This window comes from Aquarana catesbeiana, linkage group LG05, assembly GCF_042186555.1.
Source record: "Aquarana catesbeiana isolate 2022-GZ linkage group LG05, ASM4218655v1, whole genome shotgun sequence".
Taxonomy (NCBI): domain Eukaryota; kingdom Metazoa; phylum Chordata; class Amphibia; order Anura; family Ranidae; genus Aquarana; species Aquarana catesbeiana.
The window spans coordinates 176,561,403-176,587,004 of record NC_133328.1 but is presented as its reverse complement, the minus strand read 5'-3'; the positions used below and the strand labels follow the sequence as shown (position 1 = coordinate 176,587,004).

The 25,602-nt window shown below is 39.7% G+C and overlaps 1 protein-coding gene across 5 annotated transcripts in view; it reads right to left on the bottom strand.

The window, feature by feature from the left end:
• Window positions 1-25,602, bottom strand: part of MYRIP (myosin VIIA and Rab interacting protein) — a 722,788-nt gene that overhangs the window by 573,773 nt on the left and 123,413 nt on the right. For all 5 annotated transcript variants that reach the window (XM_073630373.1, XM_073630374.1, XM_073630375.1 and 2 more), the window contains exon 2: window positions 11,400-11,522. In XM_073630373.1, the coding sequence (XP_073486474.1) occupies window positions 11,400-11,509 (110 nt within the window). In that variant the 5' untranslated portion in view covers window positions 11,510-11,522. The remainder of the gene's footprint in view (window positions 1-11,399; window positions 11,523-25,602) is intronic.

Sequence of the window (25,602 nt, the reverse complement as noted above, 5' to 3'; positions counted from 1 at the left end):
GTTGCTGCAGGTGTCCTCCCCACCTGACTGGCCGTGGAGTCCGTGCCTATAGATAGGGGGCGCTCTATAGTGTGATCTCTCGTAAGCCACATCTTTGGGATCTTCCCCTGGGATTGGAGGCTGCAGCGGTGATGCCATAGGATCTCTGGGGGAAAGTGAACAGGCAATTCTTTGATTTTAAGGGGACCTCTTTTACAGAAAGCCTCTCGCTCTAGGACACTCATCATTGGGTAATTATGTCATGTCAATATATGGTATACCTGTTTTGAAATCTACGTAATCAACTTTTGACATATGCACCTTTGTTGTATATTTTTAGCAGACTGACCTTTGAAGAAGACCTGGAACATATAGGTCGAAACGCGTCAGTTCTACATTTCTGATACTGTCAATACATATACAATGTTGCTATGTAAACGTGCTTACATTATATGTGCTGAGTGTCATGAGATTTGTTAACACTCTGTATTGGAGCTCATTTTTTAACCGGTGTGTTGAAGCTATTTTTGTACAATAAAACTAATTTATTTTTACATACATTGGCCTAATATCCTCCCTTTGCTGCCTAAAAACCCCATTTGGGGAATCTTTTCCTTTTTTTTTTAAATGGACTGTTAACAGCCTCTGCCCTGCAGGTAGGAGTCCTGAGCGGGGGAGGCAGAGATTGATGTTGGAGAGGAAAGGAGGGGAGGGGGTAGACTGCAGGGACACTGTAGTGAAAAGGGGGGCTGTGATGTAAAGGGGGCACTGTGACATAAAAAGGACTGCACTGTAAAGAGGCACTGTTACAGTGCCCCTTTACGGTGCAGTCCCCTTTACATCACAGCCCCTCTTTACATTACAGTGTCCCCTTTACAGTGCAGTCCCCTTTACATCACAGCCCCTCTTTACATCACATTGCCTCTTTACAAAGCAGTTCCTCTTACATTAATGTAAAGGGGACTGCACTGTAAAAGGGCAATGTAATGTAAAGGGGGGCTGTGATGTGAAGGGGAACTGAGGACATTGTGGGACTACTTTAAAGGGGGAACTGTGATGTAAAGGGGGACTGTGGACACTGATATAAAGGGGGGACTGTGCTGTAAAGGGGGGTTGTGGTGTGAAGGGGGCTGAGGACAGACTTTGTGAATATCCCATCCCCCGACCCGTCCACCACAACCACCATCCCTGTCCCTAGGAAAATTGGCTGCCATGAAACCTATCCCTGGAGCCAAAAAGTTTGGGGACTGCTGTTCTGAACAAAAGGCCTTTTCGCTGTCTTTCAGGCTTTAGAGGGGCCGGACTGTGACCAGTGGGAGTAGAACATGCCCTGGCATCAGTGCCCCATCATTGGTTTTAATGGGAGGAACAGTGCACCATTGTTGATATCAGTGAGAAGAATACTGCCCCATTAATGGTGTTAGTAGGAGGAATGGTAGTCCATCATTGGTGTCAGTTGGTGGAATAGTGCCTCAACGGCCAGATAAAGGCAAGCAAAGGGTCACATTCGACCCCCGGCCCACAGTTTGGAGACCACTGGTTTAGGGAACAGTACAATTAATGCTTCCCTATAGAGGGTGGAAAAAGCCCATTTTACTGTATCCCTTTATACAGAGATAATAAACGTGGAATCAACCTGTCTTTTTACTGAATATACCACTCTATAGGATAGCCAATAAGACTTTTTTTGTTTAGGGAAGGAATAAAGGACATGCTCACTATCTTCTTTGTATCGACAGGTTTACTTCAAATGTTTGCTGTACAGTACTTCACATTCTAAGATGAGGTGCAAATCATCCTCATGCATATTCCTTCAAATGAGGCTATGAAAGAAAACTGAAGCAAAAATGAAGCAGCTGCCAATAGAATCCAATTGTATTCTTTGCTTCATCTGAAATATTAAACCTGACTGTTTCCTATGTGCAATTGCTTTCCTTATCATCTGGTTCTCTGAGTCACATTCAGTAGGCTTTTAAAACTGTTCTTCAGAACAAACCAACAAGATTTTGTCTTTTACCAGTTTCTTCAAACTGGAACAGTTAAAAAATAATTTTACATAGTTACATAATTAGTCAGGTTGAAAAATGAGTCCATCTAGTTCAACTATAAAAAAAAAAAAAATCATACAATACCATATACCCAATCCTATACCCACAGTTGATCCAGAGGAAGGTGAAAAAAAAACAGAAAAGCATGATCCAATTTGCTACAGCAGGGGAAACAATTCCTTCCTGATCCCAGAGAAGCAATCAGATTTTCTCTGGATCAACTTTACCTATAAATGTTAGTACCCGGTTATATTATGTACATTTGGGAATGAATCCAGGCCTTTTTTAAAGCAATCTACTGAGCTGGCCAGAACTACCTCTGGAGGGAGTCTATTCCACATTTTCACAGCTCTTACTGTGAAGAAACCTTTCAGTATTTTGAGATGAAATCTCTTTTCCTCTAGGCGTAAAGAGTGCCCCCTTGTCCTTTGTGTTGACCATAAATTCACTATATGGACCCCTTATATATTTATACATGGTGATCATATCCCACCTTAATCTCCTCTTCTCAAGAGTGAATAAATTCAGTTCCTCTAATCTTTCCTCATAGCTGAGATCCTCCATGCCTCTTATAAGTTTGGTTGCCCTTCTCTTTTTCTATGGGTTTCCATCTGCATGCTGTGCTTTGCATGAAAATAACACCAGAAAAAAGATTCTTTATAACCTATATGAAGAATACATTAGTCTACTACGGTCTATGCAGTAACAAACAAGACTGGCCATAGCCTTTTTTTTTTTAACATGTTTGAGAATAATGCAGTAAACACACATTATTTTATACTAACTTGTTTTGGAATTAATGTTTTTACATCAATGACTTTAATGTCAGCTTGTATAAATGTCAAACATAGATCTCCGTGCAGGCTATGTGGATGTAAGTGAAAGTTCAATGAAAAGCAGAGAAGCACATGAAACTGAACTGATGACACATCTAGAAGTCACATCCTAGGCCCTCAGGTCATACAGAGCTTCACTCAATGTCTTCTCTGTAATATCGGTCAAGTTTGAATACTATCAAAAATACTCTGAAAATATAATCTTTCTTATTAAAGAGTGTTCACTTAGATTGTGTAATATGACTACCCTGCTTATTTATATGTTCTACATTAATAGATTTATATTCTGAAATTAAAGAAGAACTCTCACGATGGTGAAAAACAAATATAGGTCGGTGAATTGAAGTATAATAACTTCCCTTAGGCTTTCCTATGATCTGCTAATGTTTTATAAATATATGCATATACCCAGGGAAGTGACATGCCTCAGGTGATATACAGGGATGATCCAAATCCTCCTACATAAGTTGTACCTATTTATCTACATAAGCTCTCTTCTCTACAGTCATTCAAAGCAAATTTATAGCTTGTCTGAGCTGAAATTACACTCTGCATGGATCAGTGAGGAGAGCTCTGAGAAACTTCACTGGAGGGAAGGGACACATCCCCTTCACACAGTACACAGGAACAAAGCTGAGGTTGTCAATCACAGTCTGCGTGCTCTCCTTTCCCTGTCACCTTTTTTTTTTCCTGGTGTCTGGTATACTTGTCAGAAGTGACTGATAGCAGAGGAATGAAGCAGCAGACAGAAATGACACTTAGGGGTTGATTTATTAAAACATGGGGAGTGCAAAATCTGGTACAGCTGTTCATGCAAGCCAATCAACTTCTAACTTCATCTTGTTCAATAAAGCTTTATCCAAAAAAAAAACCTGGAAGCTGATTGGTTTCTACGCAAAGCTGCACCAGATTTTGCTCTCTCCAGTTTTAGTAAATCAAATTGGAAAATCAATCAATCATTTATCGAAGCAAGTATGGCAACCCTTATTCTTACTTACTGTACATAGTACGTAATTTTTTATTGACTTTATTTACTTTCACATTCATTGAAGAATGACTTACTATGTAAAGAACAACTAAAACAATTTGATTGGACTGATTTGCAAGCTTACATAGAATAAGTAGAATTATCAGGTGTGTACCAATCCATAGGAGAAGCAGCAGTAAGCTTATGAAACGCAGGGAAGTGTAAATCCAATTTTTCCAGCCACAATGCCTGTTGAATAAATTCATGAAAGCTTACAAGTTAATCTCTTTGACAACTCCAATACTAGACCTGGTTAACTTGAGAGACACAAGCTGGCAGCAATCAAGGATGTGTGCCATACTGTGACTGGGTAAAAATGATACCTCTTATGTATAGTCTTGGACCTCACTTATTTATTCATTTATTATAGGTACCTTTTTCGCGCTGTCAATTTATACAGGGCTTTACATATATATTGTATATTCACATCAGTCCCTGCCCTCAAGGAGCTTATCTAAAGGTCCCTAATTCACATTCATACAAACTAGGGTCAATTTAAACAGGAGCCAATTAACTTTCCAGCACGTCTTTGGAGTGTGGAAGGAAACTGGAGCACCTGGAGGAACCCACGCAGGCACAGGGAGAACATGCAACTCCAGGCAGGTAGTGCCATGGTTGGGATTCAAACCAACCACCCTGGTGCTGCTAGGCAGAAGTGCTAACCACTTCATAGCAGATGAACATTTTTTTATTTTCAGAGGAAGATATCTTTCTTCAGGCAGTACACGCCTTAAAATGGTAAAATTTAGAATCAATATTGTGACAGCTTGTGCATCTAGTTATGGCTGAAAAATGCAGGTCGACACCGAGAAGCCATCAGGTAGTACAGCTGGAAAGGGTGATGGTGTATGTGTATGAAGGCCTTCAAAGTCACATCCCACAGACTGGTAGTGGAAGTAAAATAGAAGCAGCTGATCATGTTCGGGACTGTGAGAAAAAAGAAGCCGTAGCTTCTTGAAGAGCCTTTGACTGTGGCGGAAAGTCCAGTGAAGACCTGTGAACTCCTCGAAGTTTGTTTTGCACTGTGTAAAAGGATGCATCGCTAAACAGCAAACAGGATACAAAGCCTCAAATGTTTTCAGACTACAACGCCACCAAAATGGACAATGTTAAGTAACAATAAACAGCTGCTAGTGAAATGCTGCAGGATATTGTGATCTTCCACTAAATTGTTGATGTTTCTGTATACAATATATATGTCCTCTGGACAGATATCAACCTGATGTGGAATGACTGTAAACTGTATTGGCAAATGATATTCCTGGAGGAGCTTCTCAATCCACTTATTAAGAGACAGGCTGAGCTACCACAGTCACCTGCTGCTCCAACCATTGTGAGAGAGTTCAGGCTCAAGTCCCTGAGATCTCCTCCATATCAGCTCCTATAGATATCTATGCTGGCAGAAAATGTGCAAGATGTCAGACCTGCTCATCATGTTTCAACTACCAGACCAGTACAACAGTGCCTGTCTGAAATGCAAGAAACACATTTTTAAAACCCACAATCCCCATTTCAGATCTCTTGACATAGAAGTCCCCTCCTACCATACCTATGTGGTTTGCAAAAATAACTAACTACAACATATGAAAAACTCACAGCCTCTTTGAAAGGTAAAGAGGAAAAATTCTGACATACTTGGTTCTTTTGGATGGAGTATGCCTGTTCCCTGGGGTATAAAGCCATTATGGATCAGAAGGATAAGGTGCTCTTAGTTATCCCCTTGGCATAAATGCTGACTCTCCCCAACACCCCCTTACCTACTACTTCTTCTTCTCCGTCACTTTACTACTGTATCGCTCTTTCTTTTTTTTCTCATCCCTTTCCCTATTTCTAATTGGAATATGTTATACTCTATTATATTTCACGTTCCTGTTCCCCAATTCCTCTGATTTATAAGATTTGTAGGAATGTTTAACTTCTTCCTTTTTAGTAGGATGCAGACATACCATTCCTTACAGGATATACTGAATCAGGGTGCTGCCATGTGGTCATTATTAAAGTGGTAGTAAACCGCATAAAAAAATTAAAAATTGGGCCCCTGCAGGATAATTGCATGCATCATTTACTAGCACATTATAATAGACACACCTTAAAAGGAAGTCCTCCAGTGGTGTGCTGTCACTTCTGACAGGACTTCCATTTGCTTCTTCCATCCAGGTTCACAGGCTCCTCCGGTCATTCAAATGGCCGAGCCACGATGACGTCGCGCCAAGGCAGAGCTCCTTCAATGGACGGCATGGAGCGCAGTGCGCATGCACCGGTGACGTCACCGGGTGCTACTAAAGTAAATATCCCATAAACAGTGCATGTGTAGAAGATATTTACTGTACCTACAGGTAGTTATTATAGGCTTACCTGTAGGTATAATTAAAAAAAAACAGACTGTACTACTGTTTTAACTCTGTGCTCTATGCCTGTAGAATTGTTGCATGTAACTTGTCTCAAACCTGCGTTAGTATTTAAATAAGGAGTTAAAGTATTTAAAGTATTTAAATTAAATTATTAAATAAGTAAAGTATTTTAGGTATTTAAATAAAGTGTTACATAAAGAATAAAAAAAAAACACAATTCCAATTACTGCCCAACTTGTAGGCTGTAAAAAGTGCCCACAATGTAAAGAGTTGCAAGTTGCATGTTTGGAGGAGGAAGACGTCCTCCATTTATAAAGTGCTTTTAATTGTGTGAACCAATAGTACAGCTTCTGTAAATGGAGTGCAGGAGCAGAAAGCATGGGCATAGTTGGCATTTGGCGAGTATATGCCCCCCTCTCTTCATATCCATAGCATAGTGAGATGTTCTGCAGTCCACAGGCAAGATGAACAGGCAGGGTTTATATTACTGCCGGAGATACCAATGTAGCATGCACAGGATCATAAAAGCTCAATAGATTTCTGGCAGGATCAACAGGTATTTTTTCACGTATTGAACAGATATAACAAAATGCTTTTAGTGCTAAAATTAGCAAGCCAAAGAGTGCAAATAAGAAAAGTTCATTGTGAGAGCTTACATACACTATAACAGATAGCCATTATGCAAATATGCATCAATCTTCCAACTTCAGCAAAGCCAGTACAACTGTTTTTAAAGGAATGAATTGCACACATGTATTCAGATCAACTTGTCTGATTCATAGGAATCTGCACACTATGTCAGTGGTAGCACAATAAACCCAGTTATTTGGAGCTTGTCTAACCATGTTGTTTTTTTTTGGTTTTTGTTTTTTTAGTTGTGCTAATGCTTGCCCATGAATTGCATTTCTGCCACTTTCACTTGACTAACTGATGGGTTTTGTCACTAAATATAGTGATTGCGAGATGCAATCGTCAGCACATATTCTGTTCTAGATGTAGAATGTGGATATATGAAGACTAGATATCAAAAGAGCTTCAGGGTGCCTCTCCAAACATCATGGAAAAATGCATAAATACACATACTCTACAAATTCAAGAAACCCCAAAGAATACATTCAAAATGCTTTATTTGACTGAAAACCCAAGGCTTAGAAACCCCTTAAAAATGAAAACCAATTAAAAAAGCAGAAAAAGTCAAATGACTCTGAATTTACAAAATAACCTCCTACTAGGATGATACAAACAGCAAAGAATAAATAAATAGCAGAGGCTTTACTTTTACATGAAGATGATTGAAGATACCAAGCCGAGACTAAAAAGACATTCCTATTACCTTTCTATCTGAATTTTCAGCACTGTAATTATCTGTAAAATTCAAAAGAATTTGGCAACCTGGAGGCCTTTTGTACACAGCTGGTATACAGAACATCCCCAGAAATGTAATTTCCTCTTTGTGTGATTGTCTCACTGATTTTCCCAGAAGTCTGCACTAAAATATAAGTTAGATATTAGGCATCCTCTGCAACAAAAATGTAATTTTTGGTAAGATACTCCCCAAGGGTTAATTACTTCTAAAGCGATGCAGATCCTTCACCTGTCCTCATTAGAACACTGCAAATGCATCAGCTGAGTAATAATGAAAAAGTCACTCCCATTCAGATTCACTTTGCACACAACAAACAGCTATTTCTTCAGACTGGAAACAGGTAGGAATCTGTAAAAAAGTATGCCAAAATCCCTGCAATGCTCATTGATCAGCCAGAGGGGATTATTTTGTTTCGTTTTCTCAACAAAAGTGGACTTACTCTTTAAAGTTAGCCTGTTCTGTGCTGACCTTCATGCCTTTACAGGAGAAATGGTGGTCAGCAGGAGGAACTAGTGACAGCTACTGGGTGACCCAGGAGATCAACTCAAACTTTCTTTAACAGGTATGTCAGGATCTCTTTAACAAAAAAAAAAAAAAAAAAACACATCCATACCTATACTTCCTCAGTAAATGTTTAATTTGATTGTTGTTAATCCATTGGAAAAAATGGCTAATACTGTATACATAGATACTATTTACATATATTCAGAGTACAAGAAAATACACACACAGTGAGGTTTTTAGTCTTTCTTTGGCAGCATGGTAGTGCAACAAACGTTGCAAAAAAAAAAATGTGCTGTACGTATATGAACCATTCTTTCCCTGTTAGGGCTCATTTACATTTGCTTTGTCATTAACACACATTAATGGCTAGTTTACACTTGCTTCAAATCAGACCCCCAAACATTATCTATTTTTTTTCTAACACCCTAGAGAATAAAATGGCGGTCTTTGCAATACTTTCTGTCACACCGTATTTGCGCAGCGGTCTTACAAGCGCACTTTTTTGGGAAAAAATACACTTTTTTAAATTAAAAAATAAGACAGCAGTAAAGTTAGCCCAATTTTTTTTATATTGTGAAAGATAATGTTACGCAGAGTAAATTGGTACCCAACATGTCACGCTTCAAAATGGCGCCTGCTCGTGGAATGGCAACAAACTTTTACCCTTAAAAATCTACATAGGCGATATTTAAAAATTTCTACAGGTTACCAGCTTTGAGTTACATAGGAGGTCTAGGGCTAGAATTACAGCTCTCGCTCTAACGATTGTGGCGATACCTCACATGTGTGATTTGAACACCGTTTTCATATGCGGGCACGTATGCGTTCGCTTCTGCACGCGAGCTCGTCAGGACGGGGTACTTTAAAAAAAAAGTTTTTTTTTCTTATTTATTTTACTTTTAGTTTTTTATTTTGACAGTTTTTTTTTAAAAAATAACTTGGGTCACTTTTATTCCTATTACAAGGAATGTAAACATGACAGAACCTCTTAAATATGAGATCTGGGGGTCAAAAAGACCTCAGATCTCATATTTACACTAAAATGCAATAAAAAAAAATAATAATTGAAAAAATAAATAAATAAATCATTTCTCCTTTAAGAGCTATGGGCGGAAGTGACGTTTGAAGCGCCCTCCCATGCCATTGAGCCGAGCAGGGGCCATCTTCCTCTCAATCGGCAGCCAGGCATACACGGGAGAGGACGTGACTGTCTCCGCCGCTACTGGTGGGTCCGATAAGCGGTGGAGACAAACAGAGCGCGGCGGGAGGAGGGGGGCACCTGCCGCCAATAAAAGTGATCTCGCAGCGAATACCCTGCGGAGACCACTTTTATTTTAAAGAGAAACGCACACCATTCCCGCAAATACTGGGGTTATGGCAGCTAGCTACGGGTACAGGGATTTGTGTGAAGTGGTTAAAGCTCTCTAAAAGATAGTCAAAGCTCCTGTCACTAAATAAAATGGTTAGAAAAACTTTTCTGTTAAAAAAATAAAAATAAAATAGTTAGCTTACAGTCCTGTTTACACCTTGCTTTTGCTTTGCTTTGGCTTCACTTAAAAGATCACCGTATTTATCGGCGTATAACACGCGCCGGCGTATAACACGCGCCGGCGTATAACACGCACCCCAAGTTTAGGAGGGAATTTTAAGGAAAAAACTTTTAGGCGGGAAGTTTAAAGAAAAAAACTTACATTTAAATGCCCATCAATGCAGTCTTATCAGTGTCCATCTGCAGCCTTCCCCAGTGTCTTTGCAGCCCTGTGTCATTGCAGCCTTCCCAGTGTCTTTGCAGCCTTGTGTCATTGCAGCCTTCCCAGTGTCTTTGCAGCCTTGTACCATTATTGCAGCCTTCCTTGCGTCATTGCAGCCTGTGTCATTGCAGCCTTCCCAGTGTCTTTGCAGCCTTGTGTCTTTTAAAATTGGCGCTGATCGAGATACACAAAGCCGAGTGTACTTCGGCTAGACTCGGCTCTGCTCACAGTCAGGGGTGGGACTGCGAGAGGAGAGAAGCGAGCGCCGCTGACATACACAAAGCCGAGTGTGCTTAGGCTAGACTCGGCTCTGCTCACAGTCAGGGGCGGGACTGCGAGAGGAGCCGAGTCCAGCCGAAGTACACTCGGCTTTGTGTATGTCGGCGGCGCTCGCTTCTCTCCTCTCGTAATCAGTGGAGATGGGCGGGACTGCGAGAGGAGCTGAGTCCAGCCGCAGTACACTCGGCTTTGTGTATGTCGGCTCCTCCTCCGCTCGCTCCTCTCCTCACAATCAGCGGAGATCGGCGGGGATCGGCGTATAACATGCACCCACAATTTTCCCTTGATTTTAAGGGGAAAAAAGTGCGTGTTTTACGCCGATAAATACGTACCCCATGTAGCTTTAGTGGTGCTTCAAAGCATCTTCAAAGCCTCCATAAAAGTCTATGACAAAGCTCGCTTGAAGGCCAACTGAAGCCCCACCAAAGCCTCATCGAAGCCTCATGGAAGCCCCACCAAAGGTTCATGGAAGCACCATCAAGGCTCCACCAAAGCCTCATCGAAGCCCCACCGAAGCCTCATCAAAGCACCAAGCAAAGCAAGGTGTAAACAGGACTGAAAGCCAACCATTTTATCTAGTAAGCTAACTATTTTAAAAATAAAATAGGTAGCTTACAGTCCTGTTTACACCTTGCTTTTGCTTTGTTTTGGCTTCACTTAAAAATTATACCCCATGTAGCTTTAGTGGTGCTTCAAAGCATCTTCAAAGCCTCCATAAAAGTCTAAGGCAAAGCTCGCTTGAAGGCCCACTGAAGCCCCACCGAAGCCTCATCGAAGCCCCACGAAGCCTCGCGGAAGCCCCACCAAAGGCTCATGGAAGCACCATCAAGGCTCCACCAAAGCCTCATCGAAGGCCCACCGAAGACTCATGAAAGCACCAAGCAAAGTAAGGTGTAAACAGGACTGAAAGCCAACCATTTTATCTAGTGACAGGGGCTTTGACTGGCGTTCAGAGAGCTTTAACAAAGCCTGTCCAAAGCCTTGTTTTGAAGCAAGTGTAAACTAGCCCTTATTCTGTGATCAGGAGGATTAAGGAAATTGGCAAAGCCTCATATTTCAATACAAACATGATCACACTATGAATTCAGTACAGTGCCCACAAATGCATCACTAACATACAAATATATTTACAAGCACTGACAAACAAAAAAGATTTTACAACTTGTGTGCCTAAGCTATAAAAATGTCCAGTATTTATTATGTCATATATTATTGCCATTTATTTAAAAAATAAGGAGATGCGAGAGCATTTTCCTACCTTAATCGCTCCTCTTCTTTCTTTCTGAGGCTGAAGTCTCGCTGGACAACCTGAAGGACATGTTCTGCCTCATCCTCAGTCAGACCAGAAAGATCCAGTTTCCTTCCCATGTCTTTCTTGATTCTAAAAGCAATTAAAAGAAGCTGTAAATCACATAGATTCCTCCAGCACTTCCCCACCTGGAAAGGCACTAATCGTTTCTGCTAATTATAAACATTATAAATATTTCACATGAGGTATATGTACAATAAAAGCCATTAGCATCTGTAAAAAAAAAAAAAAAAACTTTAATGGTTAGTCTCTGTTTGTGAGAATCTAATTTACAAGATAAGATGGATGTATTTTAACTTGTAGAATAAAAAAGAAAATCCTACCAATACAACATAGCCATGCATAAAGCAATGTGTGATAGTAACATATTCACACCTTATCTGCTACCATCAGCCAGAGTATCATAACATTAGTCATTGATTAACACAGAAAAATAGAAGAATGGAATGATGTTTTTACGCTAACATTTGCTGTCACCTGCAGGCACTTGGGGACAAAACACCATGGCAACTAGAAGACAAATTGTAATATTTCAGAATGACATCATTTGTATTTCAAATGTATGTACAGGTATGCCGGAAAAAGTGGTAATGAGTGTAATTTACAAAATTTGTTACCTCACTGCCATACAGTATCAGATCTGGCAGACTGCTGGTGTTTTTAAAGTTTTTGAAATTCTGTGGGGCTCTTGAAAGAACATTATGTTGTCCTAATAAAAAAGAAATCACCTTTTGCAATGTGATGCCGCGTACACACGATCGGAAATGCCGCCAGCAAAACTCCGATGACAGCTTTTTGTCGGAAAATGCAACCGTGTGTATGCTCCATCAGTTTTTTGCTGGCGGAATTCCAACCAGCAAAAGATTGAGAGCATGCTCTCTATTTTTTGGTCGGGGAAAGTTCCTATCCGAAAATGCGATCGTCTGTATGCAATTCGGACGCGCAAAAAATCACACATGCTTGGAAACAATTCGATGCATGCTTGGAAGCATTGAACTTCATTTTCTCGACTCGTCACAGTGTTGTACATCACCGCTTTCTTGATGGTCGAAAGCTCAGAGAACTTTTGTGTGACCGTGTGTATGCAAGGCAAGCTTGAGCGGAATTCCGTCGGAAAAACCATCCAAGATTTTTCCAACGGAAATTCCGCTTGTGTGTACGGTGCATAACACTAGGTACAGACAGATGCGATGCGGGAACTGGCGCAATTACAGCGCCGGTTCCCGCATTGCATCTCTCCCGCAGGAAGTTCACACTGCCCTCTGCGAACCACTGCGGGTGTCAATACAATGTTAATGACAGCCCCAGATTGGTTCACAGATCGCACTGCAAACTGTAAACTCACACAGTAATCAGATCACATGGGTGAGAACACCCATCCCATGTGATCCGATTCCAGTGCGGGGAAAAAAAAGTCCCTGCACCTTTTTTGTGCGAATCCAATCCGAGTTCAGCCATACAACTGTATGGCTGAACTCGTACTGCACAGACATCACATGTGATCGGCCCCGCAGTGCGAGTGCAAAGCACATGTGATGTTTTATATCGCACAAGTGTGAACCGAGGCTAAAGCTGAAGTTTAGTTTTTAAAAAAAACATATTTTTTTCTGGTATAGCTTTAGTTACATTAGTTAACTGTAATGAAGTACACCCCATGATGTGCAGGCTGCTTGATTCTAAAGTCTTCACTGCAGGGCTATCCTGTCCTCTGCCTGCTGCTGAACTTCTGGCAGTGAGGAAAGCTCTTTGATTACACTACCTGTAACATGATTTGTGAATTGGGGAGACAATTCTGTGATAGATCACACCCGAAGCCCCACTTCACTGGTATTCCACAAATGGGAAGAGGACAGGCTGCCCTACAGTGGAGATTTCTGAAGACTCCAGCAGCATACACATCATGGGACATGCTTTATTACAGAGAAGTAATGTAAGGAAAGCTGTAGCCAAAAAAAATGTTTTAAGCTAAACTTGAGCTTTATGCTGCTTGCGGGACTTTTTTGAGAGTCCTGCCAGCACACCACTGGAGTGAGAGGAGAGGCGCTTTACAGGCGCTATTTAGTGCTATAGTGCCTGTAAAGCGCCTCAGTGTGAAAGGGGTTTTAAAGGAAATGGATAGAATTCTGTATCCATTATCTTCCTTTAATACATTAAGGACTAAAACATAAAATATTGCATATGAATATTGTGTGGTCCTCCATCTAGCTAGCAAGCAGGTGCAGCTTTAGGCTCCATTTTAAGTTTTCTTTTCTCTTACTACCACCTGCTGCTAAAAAGCTTGTTTTTACAGACCTCAATAGCTCAAGGTGAAATTTACACTCATAAGTAAATGACTTATAGCAGTGACTTATCCATGTGCTTCCAAGCAAACTGTTTCCGCTATTTGGTCTCAGTAACTAGCCTAAAATGTTCTGGAAGTCCCTTGTCATTGTATTGTATACATACAGTGTAGGAAAAAACAATTGAAATTTTACAAGATATAATAAAAAGAACAAAAACAATTTATATAAATGTCCCTTTAAAGTGAAGTGATGGCAAGACTATTGGCAGAAAAGGTGTAAAACAAGTTCTGCCTGATCTATGTAGTTGCAGACACAGTGCAACAAGCCATCCTCAAAGTTCACTGCAGATCCACTGAATTTTTTTAGTTTATGCCAGCTGAGCTTTCCTTTCTTCTGCCTCCCAAATCATAGGAAAACATGTTTCTGCACTGTGTTGGATTGTCTTCTCATGAGATTTTGGATCCTCAGCTTTCTCGGTTTCTTCCCGGAAGGCCTTCTGCATCACCCTTGTCTAGGCATTGTGGGCAGCAGCCCAATAAGGTAAGTATTTTTTTTAATGTGTAAAGGCTGTGTTTTATCATGAGGTTTGTTTACTAAAGAATATGAGTTGCAAAAGAATGCAAAGTAAGCTAGAGTTCTGCTGTATTTGTTATTAAACTGGTTTCTTAAAATAATAGTGATCAAAGGAGGTGAGTGTAAAAGAGCGCCCAATGTACAATAAATGTAAATAAAAATGTTTTATTGGGAGTACAGATGATAGAAATAATGCCAACGAGTTTCGGGGGGACGGCTCAATGCCTTTTTTTTCCAATAACATTTAATAGTAGCACTGAGGAAGGGGGAGTCCTCTGTCCCCAAAACATGTTGGCCTTATTTCTATCATCTGTACTCCCAATAAAGCATGTTTATTTACATTTATTGTACATTGGGCACTTGTCAGGGCTGGGCTCTGCCCTTCCTTCTCTGAGCTAGCCGCTCAGTTGTCGGCTAATTGCCAGCTCCTTTCTCTCCACAGTTACTCAGCTGTTGATGATATCCTGCTCATCAGTCCTGCCTACTTGAGCTGTCCAGCCCAGAGGATCTCTGCCTTCGCCTTAGTCAACATCACAGAGACGCTCTCCTGCATTCCTGTTAAACCGGAGTTCCACACAAAAATGGAACTTCCGCTTTTCGGAACCCTCCCCCCCTCCGGTGTCACATTTGGCACCTTTCAGGGGGGAGGGGGGTGCAGATACCTGTCTAAGACAGGTATTTGCACCCACTTCCGGCATAGACTCCCATGGGAGTCTACGCCTCTTCCCGTCCCCACCGCGCTGTCTCCTGGGAAACACACAGCTCCCAGGAGAGAGCGGGGACCACTTGGGACGCGCAGCGCGACTCGCGCATGCGCAGTAGGGAGCCGGGAAGTGAAGCTGCAACGCTTCACTTCCTGATTCCCTCACCTAGGATGGCGGCGGCAGCTGCCGAGAACCGAGCGGGTTCTCGGCGTCGCCTGCCGACATCGCTGGACCCTGGGACAGGTAAGTGGCCATGTATTAAAAGTCAGCAGCTGCAGTATTTGTAGCTGCTGGCTTTTAATATTTTTTTTTTGGTGGTGTGGGTGGACCCCCGCTTTAAAAGACTTGCTTGGCTGACATCCCTTTTGGCTCCAGATCCTGCTTGCTGTTTTACTACGCTCATCTCCGGCTCCCTGACGTTTGGCTTGTCTGACTATCCGTTCCGGTTCCTGAATTCTGGCTATGTTTTGACTACGTTTGTTCTGTTCACTTTTATTATTAAACAAGTGTGATTTAACTGCCCTTCTGTCTCGGTCTGATTTCATGGTTTCTGACAGCGCTCCTTTACACTCACCTCCTTTGATCACTACGGGAGCGAACACTAGGCCACACCCCGAGGTAGCAGCCCAGGCCCATAACAGGGCTCACCACCTCTTCAAAACAAGCCAGGCACCAATTCTTGGAAGGAAACCTTTCCTATCTGCCCTTTTGACCTTTCATTCACAAGCAGTGACCGATCAAGTCAGTACAGTGCAATCTCCATCCCTTTATAGTGTATGCTTATGTCAATCCAGAGAAATGTAATTTCTGCTGCCTCGTTCCTCTGCTATCTGCATGAGTCACTTCTGACAAGTTTTCCCGACACCAAGAGGTAAAAAGATGACAGGGGAGGGAGCTCCAACACATCCTGCAAATGACAGCCTGAGCTCTGTCCCTGTGCGCTGTGTGAAGTGGGGTGTCCTCCAATCAGCTCTCATCTCTTCTAAGTATAACTTCAGTTCCCCGCCACCTGCTTTCTGACAGCTCAGACAAACTGTATAAATTCTTGACTTTGCACAGGTGTACAAAAAAGTAGACTGCAGAAAAGCAAGTACAGGTTAAGTAGGAGGATTTGTTTCATCTCTGTGTATCACCGGAGGCCAGTCACTTCAATGGGTGTATGTAAGGGTTTACAACCACTTTAGGCAAAAAATTCTTCAAAAAAGCAGTCAAAAATTTTCATCCTGTTTGAGATCCCTAGCTATAGCTAAATCATAATGTTTTCACTGTAACACAAACTTGCATGTGCCTCCACCTTGCTACCTACCAACCTCGCTACCTACCAACCTCAAACTCAAAAGATACTAAACTTTTACAGACTGACTTTCTAGAGTTTCTTCTAGCTGCCTCAGTATCTGAAATACATGTTTCCAGCATCTTGCAAACTTTTGTTTAACTTTGGATTGTGTGGGGGAGAGTAAGAATATCAGATTTTTATTGTTGTGTCCACTCTGGGAAGATTCACCCTCTTTGGTACCGGGCCATTTGTTTCCCTTATGTAGGAGCTCTAACTCCAATTAATACAGCAACCTAGCTTGGCCAAGTTCTCATTCTATGAATGCTCTAACTCTGAGAAGTAGCATCCTGGGGAGAAATGATGAAAAGTAATGTCTTGTATTTTATGTGCTTGTACATTTCCTACATAAAGTATGGATTTCCTTGTACCAGCCCTGCCAGTAAAAAAATATAGCAGCAAGCTAATGCATTTCTGTTTTCACCTTGTTAACAAGATACCTCTGAATGACAGATGCAATGTGTGATATAAACTTCTGACATTTTATAGTTTCCATATTCATTCAAAACTTCTACGAACAATCTGCTTGCCAGAACTAGGTGCTGCTCAGGGTCACTAAATAGCTACATTTCTTTTTTTTTTTTTTTTTTTTTTTTTTCCTTGTCAAAAGAAGTTTATTGAGTATACAATGTTATAAAGATACATAAAGTAAGTTTACAAGGATCTATAAAGTAAGCTCATTGTTTTACAGTAGGGTTTATATAGGTAAATATCATGAAATTTCAAATATTAAACATTGGGTTCACGTAAACCTAAATTAAAGATATATATCATTTCCTTAGTTACTTTTGTAGGTATTTAAATGATTTATACCTACTATACATATTGTTTACAAGTAGAGTGTATATAGGTCAAATAAATTCTGATAATGAGCTTTAATCGTAAGGTGGAGAAAAGGAAAGAGAAAGAAGAAAAAGGGTTGAAAGGTAGAGGTATGGTCCACAAGGTTGTCCCGTTCGTCAGTTTATTATTCTTTTTAGTTCTCTTTGAAGCCTTAGAATGGGTGTCTCTGTAAGTCATTTAATCTGTTACCATGGCAACAGGACAGAGTCATTGAAGTTTGACAGGAACTGTTGTTTTATCCAAGGATGCCAAAGTTTTTCAAATTTTGGAATTTGATTTTGATCGATGGCTACCATCTTAGCATGGGACATTGTATTATTCATTCTGTGAATTGTTTCTGCTAGTACCAATGTAGGAGATTTCCATGCCTTGGCCACTGTTTGTTTTGCAGCCGTTATTAGTTGGATCATAAGTTTGAATTGAGAGAGTGTTAACCATTCCGGTTTTAGATTAAGTAAAGTTAAATATGGATCTGGTTGTATTATTTTTTTAAATATTTTAGATGCAATCACGAAGACTTCCTTCCAGAAGGTTTGGATTACTGGGCACGTCCACCATATGTGTAAATATGTGCCTATTTCTGGGCATCCTCGAAAACAAAGAGCTGAGGTATTAGGTGAATATTTTGCCACTCTAGCGGGTACAAGGTACCAGCGAGTTAGGACTTTATAATTTGTCTCCAGTGCTAAGATGTTGGGTGAAGATGACTTAGATGTGAGCCATATGTTAGACCAGTCCGTGTCTTCTAAAGTTCGTCCCAGGTCCTCCTCCCACCTCTGAACGTAAGAGGGTCTATTAAGATTTGCTACTCCATATAATTGATTATAAAGTGATGAAATTGTACCTTTAGCAAATGGATCTTTTGTACAGATTGATTCAAAAATGGATAATTGGGATAATGGTGTATCCCCCTTTAGGAATGGTGTATAGAAATTTTTGATTTGGAGATATCTAAATATCTCAGAGTTTGGTAGATCATATTTTTCTCTAAGCGATGGGAATGAAAGGAATGATTTAGATGCTATGAAGTCATTTAGTGTCTGAATGCCTGATGTTGTCCAAGCTTTAAAAGAATTTGGGTAGATCCATGCCGGATAAAAGGCCGGATTTCTGATAAAAGAAAGGAGAGGATTGTGTGGAGATTGTAACTGATATTTGGTTTTTAGTTTATCCCAGAGAGATAAGAAGTGTTTGGTTATGGGATTATGAATTTTAAAGCGGTCTTTAGGATTAAGCCATAATAAATTTGATATTAATAGAGGGTCATTTTCTGAAGCCTCTATAAATACCCATAATGGGATTTCCTGTTTTGCATGGTATTTGGACAGACTGGCCAAATGTGCTGCTCTGTAGTAGTTAGTAAAATTAGGGTATCCCAGGCCTCCTTTATTTTTGGGAAGATGTAGTGTGTGTATAGGTATACGTGGTTTAGAAGAGCCCCATATAAACGAAGTTGCTCTTTTTTGTACTATTCTCAAAAAATAGGAAGGAATTGGAATAGGGAGGACTCTGAATAGATAAAGCAATTTGGGTAGAATAGTCATTTTGATTGCATTAATCTTCCCTATCCAGGATAAAAGAAGTTGCGACCATTGTTTTATTAGATTTGTGATCTGTCTTAATACAGGAGGATAATTGGTTGAGAATAAGTCAGAATGAGATGCTGTTAAATGAATTCCAAGATATGGGATTGATTTTTCTGCCCATGTGAATGGGAGTGCAGCCCTAGCCGGGATCAATTCCATGTTTGTGAGTGAAATATTAAGCACTAGGCATTTCTTAGGATTAATCATAAGGCCGGATAGGGCTGCAAATCCATCAAGAGCTGGTATTAAGTTAGGACCAGAGACCTGTGGTGATGATAGAAAAAGTAATATATCGTCTGCAAATATACATAATTTGTGTGTAATACCTCCTACTTCAATGCCAGTTATAGTTTGGTTTGTTCTGATGTATTGGGCCATGGGTTCGAGTATAAGGGCAAATAATAAGGGAGATAATGGGCAACCCTGTCGGGTACCTCTTTCGATATTAAAGGCTTCAGATTTGTATCCAGCATATTTTATATAGGCTTTGGGTTTATTATATAATGCTTTGATCCATGTTAAAAAGTGGGGTCCAAAACCCCATTTTTGTAATGAATATTGCATATATTGCCAGGATACTGTGTCAAATGCCCTCTTAATATCGAGAGATAGAAAACATAAAGGGATTTTCCGTTTTTTAGCAATATGTGCCAATAACACTGCCCTGCGTATATTATCGCCTGCCTGTCTATTTGGCATGAAGCCTACTTGATCTCTATGTATTAATTTTCCTATAATGCTATTGAGGCGTTTTGCTATTATTTTTGCTAATAATTTAATATCGAGGTTTAACAGAGAGATAGGCCGATAATTCACACAGGAAGTATCATCAGAAAGGGGTTTTGGGATCATACAAACAATTGCCATTAGTGTTTCTTGCCGAAAAGAATGTCCATCTAGAAGTTTGTTAAAAGTTTCAGTGAGAATGGGAGAGAGTATTTCTGAGAATGTTTTATAGTATAAAGCCGAGTAGCCGTCTGGGCCTGGTCTTTTGTTAAGTTTTAGGTCTTTTATGGCATTAGCAACTTCATCTATAGTTATAGGCTCATCCAAACTGGTTTTTTGATTCTGAGATAACTCAGGTAAGGTTATTTTTGAGAAGAAGGATTCAGCCTCTGTAGGATTAAATTCATTGTTTGTCTTGTATAAAGTTGCGAGATGTGAGTGAAATTTATGGACTATTTTAACTGGATTACAAGTGTAAACATTTTTTGATAATTTCAAACGTATTGGTTTGAAAGATTTGTTAGTTGAATTTAATGCCCGAGCCAAATATGTACCTGGTTTGTTTGTATTCATGTAGAAATTGTGTTTGGAGCGTTTGAGGGATTTATCAACTGACTCAGTGAGAAATAGATCGTATTCCAATCTAGATTTTTCCAGATGAGATTTTGTACTTTGAGATGGATTATCTTGAAATGATATGTAGGCTGCATTAAAATTGAGTTCTAGTTTTTTTGCTAGATTTTTGCGTTCCCGTTTAAATAGTGCCATTTGTCTTTGTATTGTACCACGCAAGACAGGCTTATGAGCTTCCCACAGTGTTATTGGGGAGATGTCTGTTGTATTATTAATCGATATGTATTCCTTTAAAGCTTGTTCAATGGCCATCTGATGTAGTGGGTGTTTGAGCATTATGTCCGGTAAGTACCACGTTGGGTCATGCGCTTTTGGTATGGCTGAGGCTATAGTAGTGTATACTGCATTATGGTCAGACCACGGAATCGGAATTATATCTGATGCAATAATTTCTGGTATCATTCCTATTGTTAGAAAAATATGATCTATTCTGGTGAAGGTTTGATGAGGGTGCGAGAAATAAGTGAATTTCTTTTTCATTGGGTTACTTTCTCTCCATGAATCTACCAGATTGTATTTGGAAAGAAGTTGAGAAAAAGGTAATCTAGAGGTTATTTTGGATGGTGTAAAAGGTGATTTATCTAGAAATGGGAGGAGGACCTGGTTCGAATCCCCACACATTATCACTGTTCCTATTTTGTGTGTATTAATCACTTGTAATATATGTGAGAGGAATGGTGTAGGTTGTTTGTTAGGAGCGTAGTAGGAAATCACTGTGATTGCTGTATCCATTATATAACCCATGAGTATCAGGTATCTACCTTCTGGGTCTTTAATTTCTGATGATAAGGTGAATGATGTGGATCGGTGAAATGCAATTAGAGTTCCCCTTTGCTTGGTACAGGCAGAAGCCGTGTAAATTTGTTGATAAAAAGGAGAAATATATTTTGGAGTAGAATCTTTGGTGAAGTGTGTTTCTTGGAGGCATACTATGTGAGCCTTCTTGTTATGGAAAGTACGGAAGGCTTTGGTCATTCAGGGAAAGTATATTCAGTGGTGCCATGGCAACAGATCAAATAGTTTTGACTTACTTTTTGTTATGCAGAGCTGACTGCGCAGATCAACCTGTGTGGACTGAAGAGATGAATAGATAGAAAAGAAACCAGTGAATTCTGGAGTAAAGAGTAAACAAAAAACATATGAGATTAGATGATACATTGTATAAATTATTTTTTGCAAGTAATCACAATTTACCCGTGAAAGAGAATAAATATCTCTCTCAGGGGAATAAGTGCCTTCGTCACACTCCCACATAATATGGTTGGGAGAATGAGGAGGGCTAATGGGGGTACACGGATCTTCCGCTTACAGGAGAGAAGTGCTATGTCAAAAGACATCAAAATGATGTTTCATCAATTGGAGTGCTGAATATAGTTTTTGTTGAAATTATTTATTCCAGGGTGGTTGTATATGGTTAGTTTTGCCCTAGGCTAAATAATTCAGTTAGAAAGGTACTGTTAATAACTTTGGTATTGATGAAGATAGTTTGAATTATTTTGGGATTTTAACCCTTTTAGAGTAAACAATTACATATTTTATTCATATGTAACTGTTTAGATATGTTAACTCATAAAATTGAGGTTGTATTGCTTCAGATTAGAATAAACAAAAACATAATTCTAGGAACTAGTTAGGTAATAATATATTTGTTTTAAGAAAAGAAAGAAAAAGCTTCCATTACTTCTGGATTATTGAACATATTTGTCCTAAAAAGTAATAAATCTATTGTTATTACCTGATAATATATAACTGAACAAGAATTTCCTTATTTCACTTATATATTCTAAGGCTATATGAATCAGAAGTAATAAGAAATATAACTGGAATGTAACATGATCCCACACAGTGTGTGACTATCAGAATGCAGTTACATTCAGTTATAAATATAGGTTTTTTATAGAGAACCATCTCTTAGTATAATAAATGAAGAGATATCAGGAATTAGGATGTCAGTCCATTTGAATCTTCTTGGTCCATAGATGATGTGGCATAACGGCCTCTTTTGTGAGAATGATGATTCCCATTTTGTTCTGAAATTTTCTGGGTGCTGCCTGAAGGTGAAGATGATGCCATTCTTCTGCGTATGGGAGAGTTGCTGCTTGTGGGTTCTGTCAGAATTAATTTTAAAAGGGTTTGTTGTAGTTCATCTGCTGATCTGCTTCTGTAAATTGTACCTTGGTAGTTAAATCTGACTGAAAAGGGGAAGCCCCATTGATACATAATGTTGTGGCGTTGCAGTTCCATTAGTTGGGGTTTCATGGATCGTCTTTTAGTAATAGTAAGTTGGGATAGGTCAGCAAAAATTTGATAATTGTGTCCTTGAAAATTAAGTTCCTTTTTTTCTCTTGCAGCAATTAGTATTTGTTCTTTCGTTCTGTAATAATGAAATTTTGTGATTATATCACGTGGGGGTCCATCTTTCTTTTTGGCTGTGAGGGCTCTGTGTACTCTGTCCAGTTCTAAACGTTCAATAGGGATATCTGGCTTTAGTTCTTGTAATAGAGCAGTAATAGTAGATTGCAGGTCTGTCACAGATTCAGGTATTCCCCTTATGCGCAAGTTTGAACGTCTGGCTCTATTTTCGTAATCTTCGAGCTTAGTTTGAAGTATTAAATTCTCTTTTTTTAAATGTTCCAATTCTGTTATATTTTCTTGCGTTGTAATTTCAATTTCATCCATTTTTATTTCTAAGGCTGCGGTGCGGTTTCCCAGCTCTCTTATTTCTTTGGTTAGGCTTTTTGTTATTTGGTCTGAGGTTTGTTTTAAAGCCTTATGAAGCATCTTTTCAAATTGTAATAATATTACTGGGGATACTGAGGAGGCTTGTGGAGAAGTTTGAGAGAGGATTTGTTCAGTATCTGACTCAAATGGAGAGTCTTGCTGTGACATTTTCTGTCTGTGAGAGCGCCCTGATGCTGTATCTTGTGAGGTGACTGGAGCTGCTTCAGCTGCAGTGAGTGCCTGTGAGCTCTTTGTGAGGTGATTTTTATTTCTGCCACGGTTTCCTCCCAGTACCATATTTCCTGCCCAAACTTTCACAGTTTGTTCCCTGGGGCAAAAAGGTTCAAATGGATACCTTTTGAGCCTGCAGGCTCCGCTTTGTCCTTCTCTTCTCTCCTCAGCGGTGTGGAGCTCTAAAAATGCATGTCTGCTCCACTAGGCTCCGCCTCCTGCCTCCCGCTACAAGTACTTCTATATGCTTTATAAGATACACTGGATGCTATTCGTAGGTGCTCAAATATTTTTGAAAATGTCTTCTTTCAACTCTCTTCTGGATAAAAGAGCTATACAGTTGTGTGCATAAGTTTACATACCCTGGCAGAATTTATGATTTCTTGCCCATTTTTCAGAGAATATGAATGATAACAAAAACATTTTTTTCACTCATGGTTAGTGTTTGGCTGAAGCCATTTATTACCATCAACTGTATTTACTCTTTTTAAATCATAATGAGAACAGAAACTACCCAAATGACCCTGATCAGAAGTTTACATACCCTGGAATGTTTGGCCTTGGTACAGACACAGAAGGTGGCACACGCAAGTTAAAATGGCAATTAAAGGTTAATTTGTGGCTTTTTAAATCACAATTAGTATCTGTGTATAAATAGTCGATGAGTTTGTTAGCTCTCACATGGATGCACTAAGCAGGCTAGACACTGAGCCATGAGGAGGTAGAAAAGAACAGTCAAAAGACCTGTGTAACAAGGTAATGGAACTTTACAAAGATGGAAAAGGATATAAAAAGATATCCAAAGCCTTGAATATGCCAGTCAGTACCGTTCAATCACTTAATAAGAAGTGGAAAATTTGGGGATCTCTTGAACTGTTCGGGATACAAAGAAAAACCCACAGGTAACCTCAGGAGAAATACAGGCTGTTTTGGAAAAAGACGGTGTGGTTGTTTTTAAGGAGCACAATACGATGATACTCGAACAAAAAAGAGCTGCATGGTCAAGTTGCCGGAAAGAAGCCTTTACTGTAAAAGTTTCACAAAAAAGCCTGGTTACAATATGCTCAACAACACCTTGACATGACTCATTGGCTTTTTTGTGGCATTGGCGCAGTAAAGGCTTCCTTCTGGCAGCTCAACCATACAGCTCTTTTTTGTTCAAGTATTGTTAAATTGTGCTCCTTAAAAACAACCACGCAGTCTTTTTGAAGAGCAGCCTGTATTTCTCCTGCGGTTACCTGTGGGTTTTTCTTTGTATCCTTAGCAATTCTTCCGCCAGTTGTGGCTGCAATCTTTCATGATCTACCTGACCTTGGCTTGGTATCATAAGAGCCCCTAATTTTCCACTTCTTAATAAGTGATTGAACAGTACTGACTAGCATTTTCAAGGCTTTGGATATCTTTTTATATTCTTTACCATCTTTGTAAAGTTTCATTACCTTGCTACGCAGGTCTTTTGACTGTTCTTTTCTACCTCCTCATGGCTTAGTGTCTAGCCTGCTTAGTGCATCCATGTGAGAGCTAACAAACTCATTGACTATACACAGACACTAATTGTGATTTAAAAAGCCACAAATGTGGGAAATTAACCTTTAATTGCCATTTTAACCTGTGTGTGCCACCTTCTGTGTCTGTACCAAGGCCAAATATTTCAGGGTATGTAAACTTTTGATCAGGGGGTAGTTTGTCATTATAATTTAAAAAGAGTAAACACAGTTGATTGATAATAAATGGCTTTAGCAAAACACTAACCATAAGTGAAAGAAATGTTTTTGTGTTATCATTCATATTCTCTGAAAAATGGCCAAGAAATCATAAGTTCTGAAAGGGGATGTAAAATTATGAGCACAACTGTAGCTTGAACTGGTGTGCCGATACTGCTTGTTGAGCTGAAAAACATTATTGGGAAGACAGGCTGTGCTTTTTTAAGTATCTGGTTTGAATGTTCCAGTGTAGCCTTTCAGAACTTTACATTTTTCATTAGAAATAAAAAAAAACACCAGATACCAGTTTTATGTCAAATTTTTTACCTGTTTTATTTTAGATAATGGAGTTGTTTCTGTGTAGACAATGCTTGCTGGGATGAAAAATGTTGTTGGAAAGACAAGCTATGTTTTCCTAAGTATCTAGTTTGAATGTTCAAGTGTAGACTTTCAATATTTCATTAGAAATAAACATAGTTAACCTACCCATTGGGAACATACTCAAATCAAGCATATTTTTATGACGACGAAGCAAACTATAGCGCGGTCATGGAGGACACTGCTCCTTAGCTTTGAAGCGGTTAAGGCCCGTTGCATTGTACGCTCGCCAATGAAAGGTTGATGGCGATCCTTGAGGACAGGTATGACAAATTCCAACAGATTGGCAGCAATGGATAGACCACTTCCCGCCCTCTCAACTGACCTCCCAATTTTTAGACCTATAAAGGTTCCATGTGATACAGCTTAAAAAACCCAGTGGAGTACCCATTTCCCTTTACTTCCCTCCCCACTCCTGCTCTCTTTTTCTGTTTTCTTC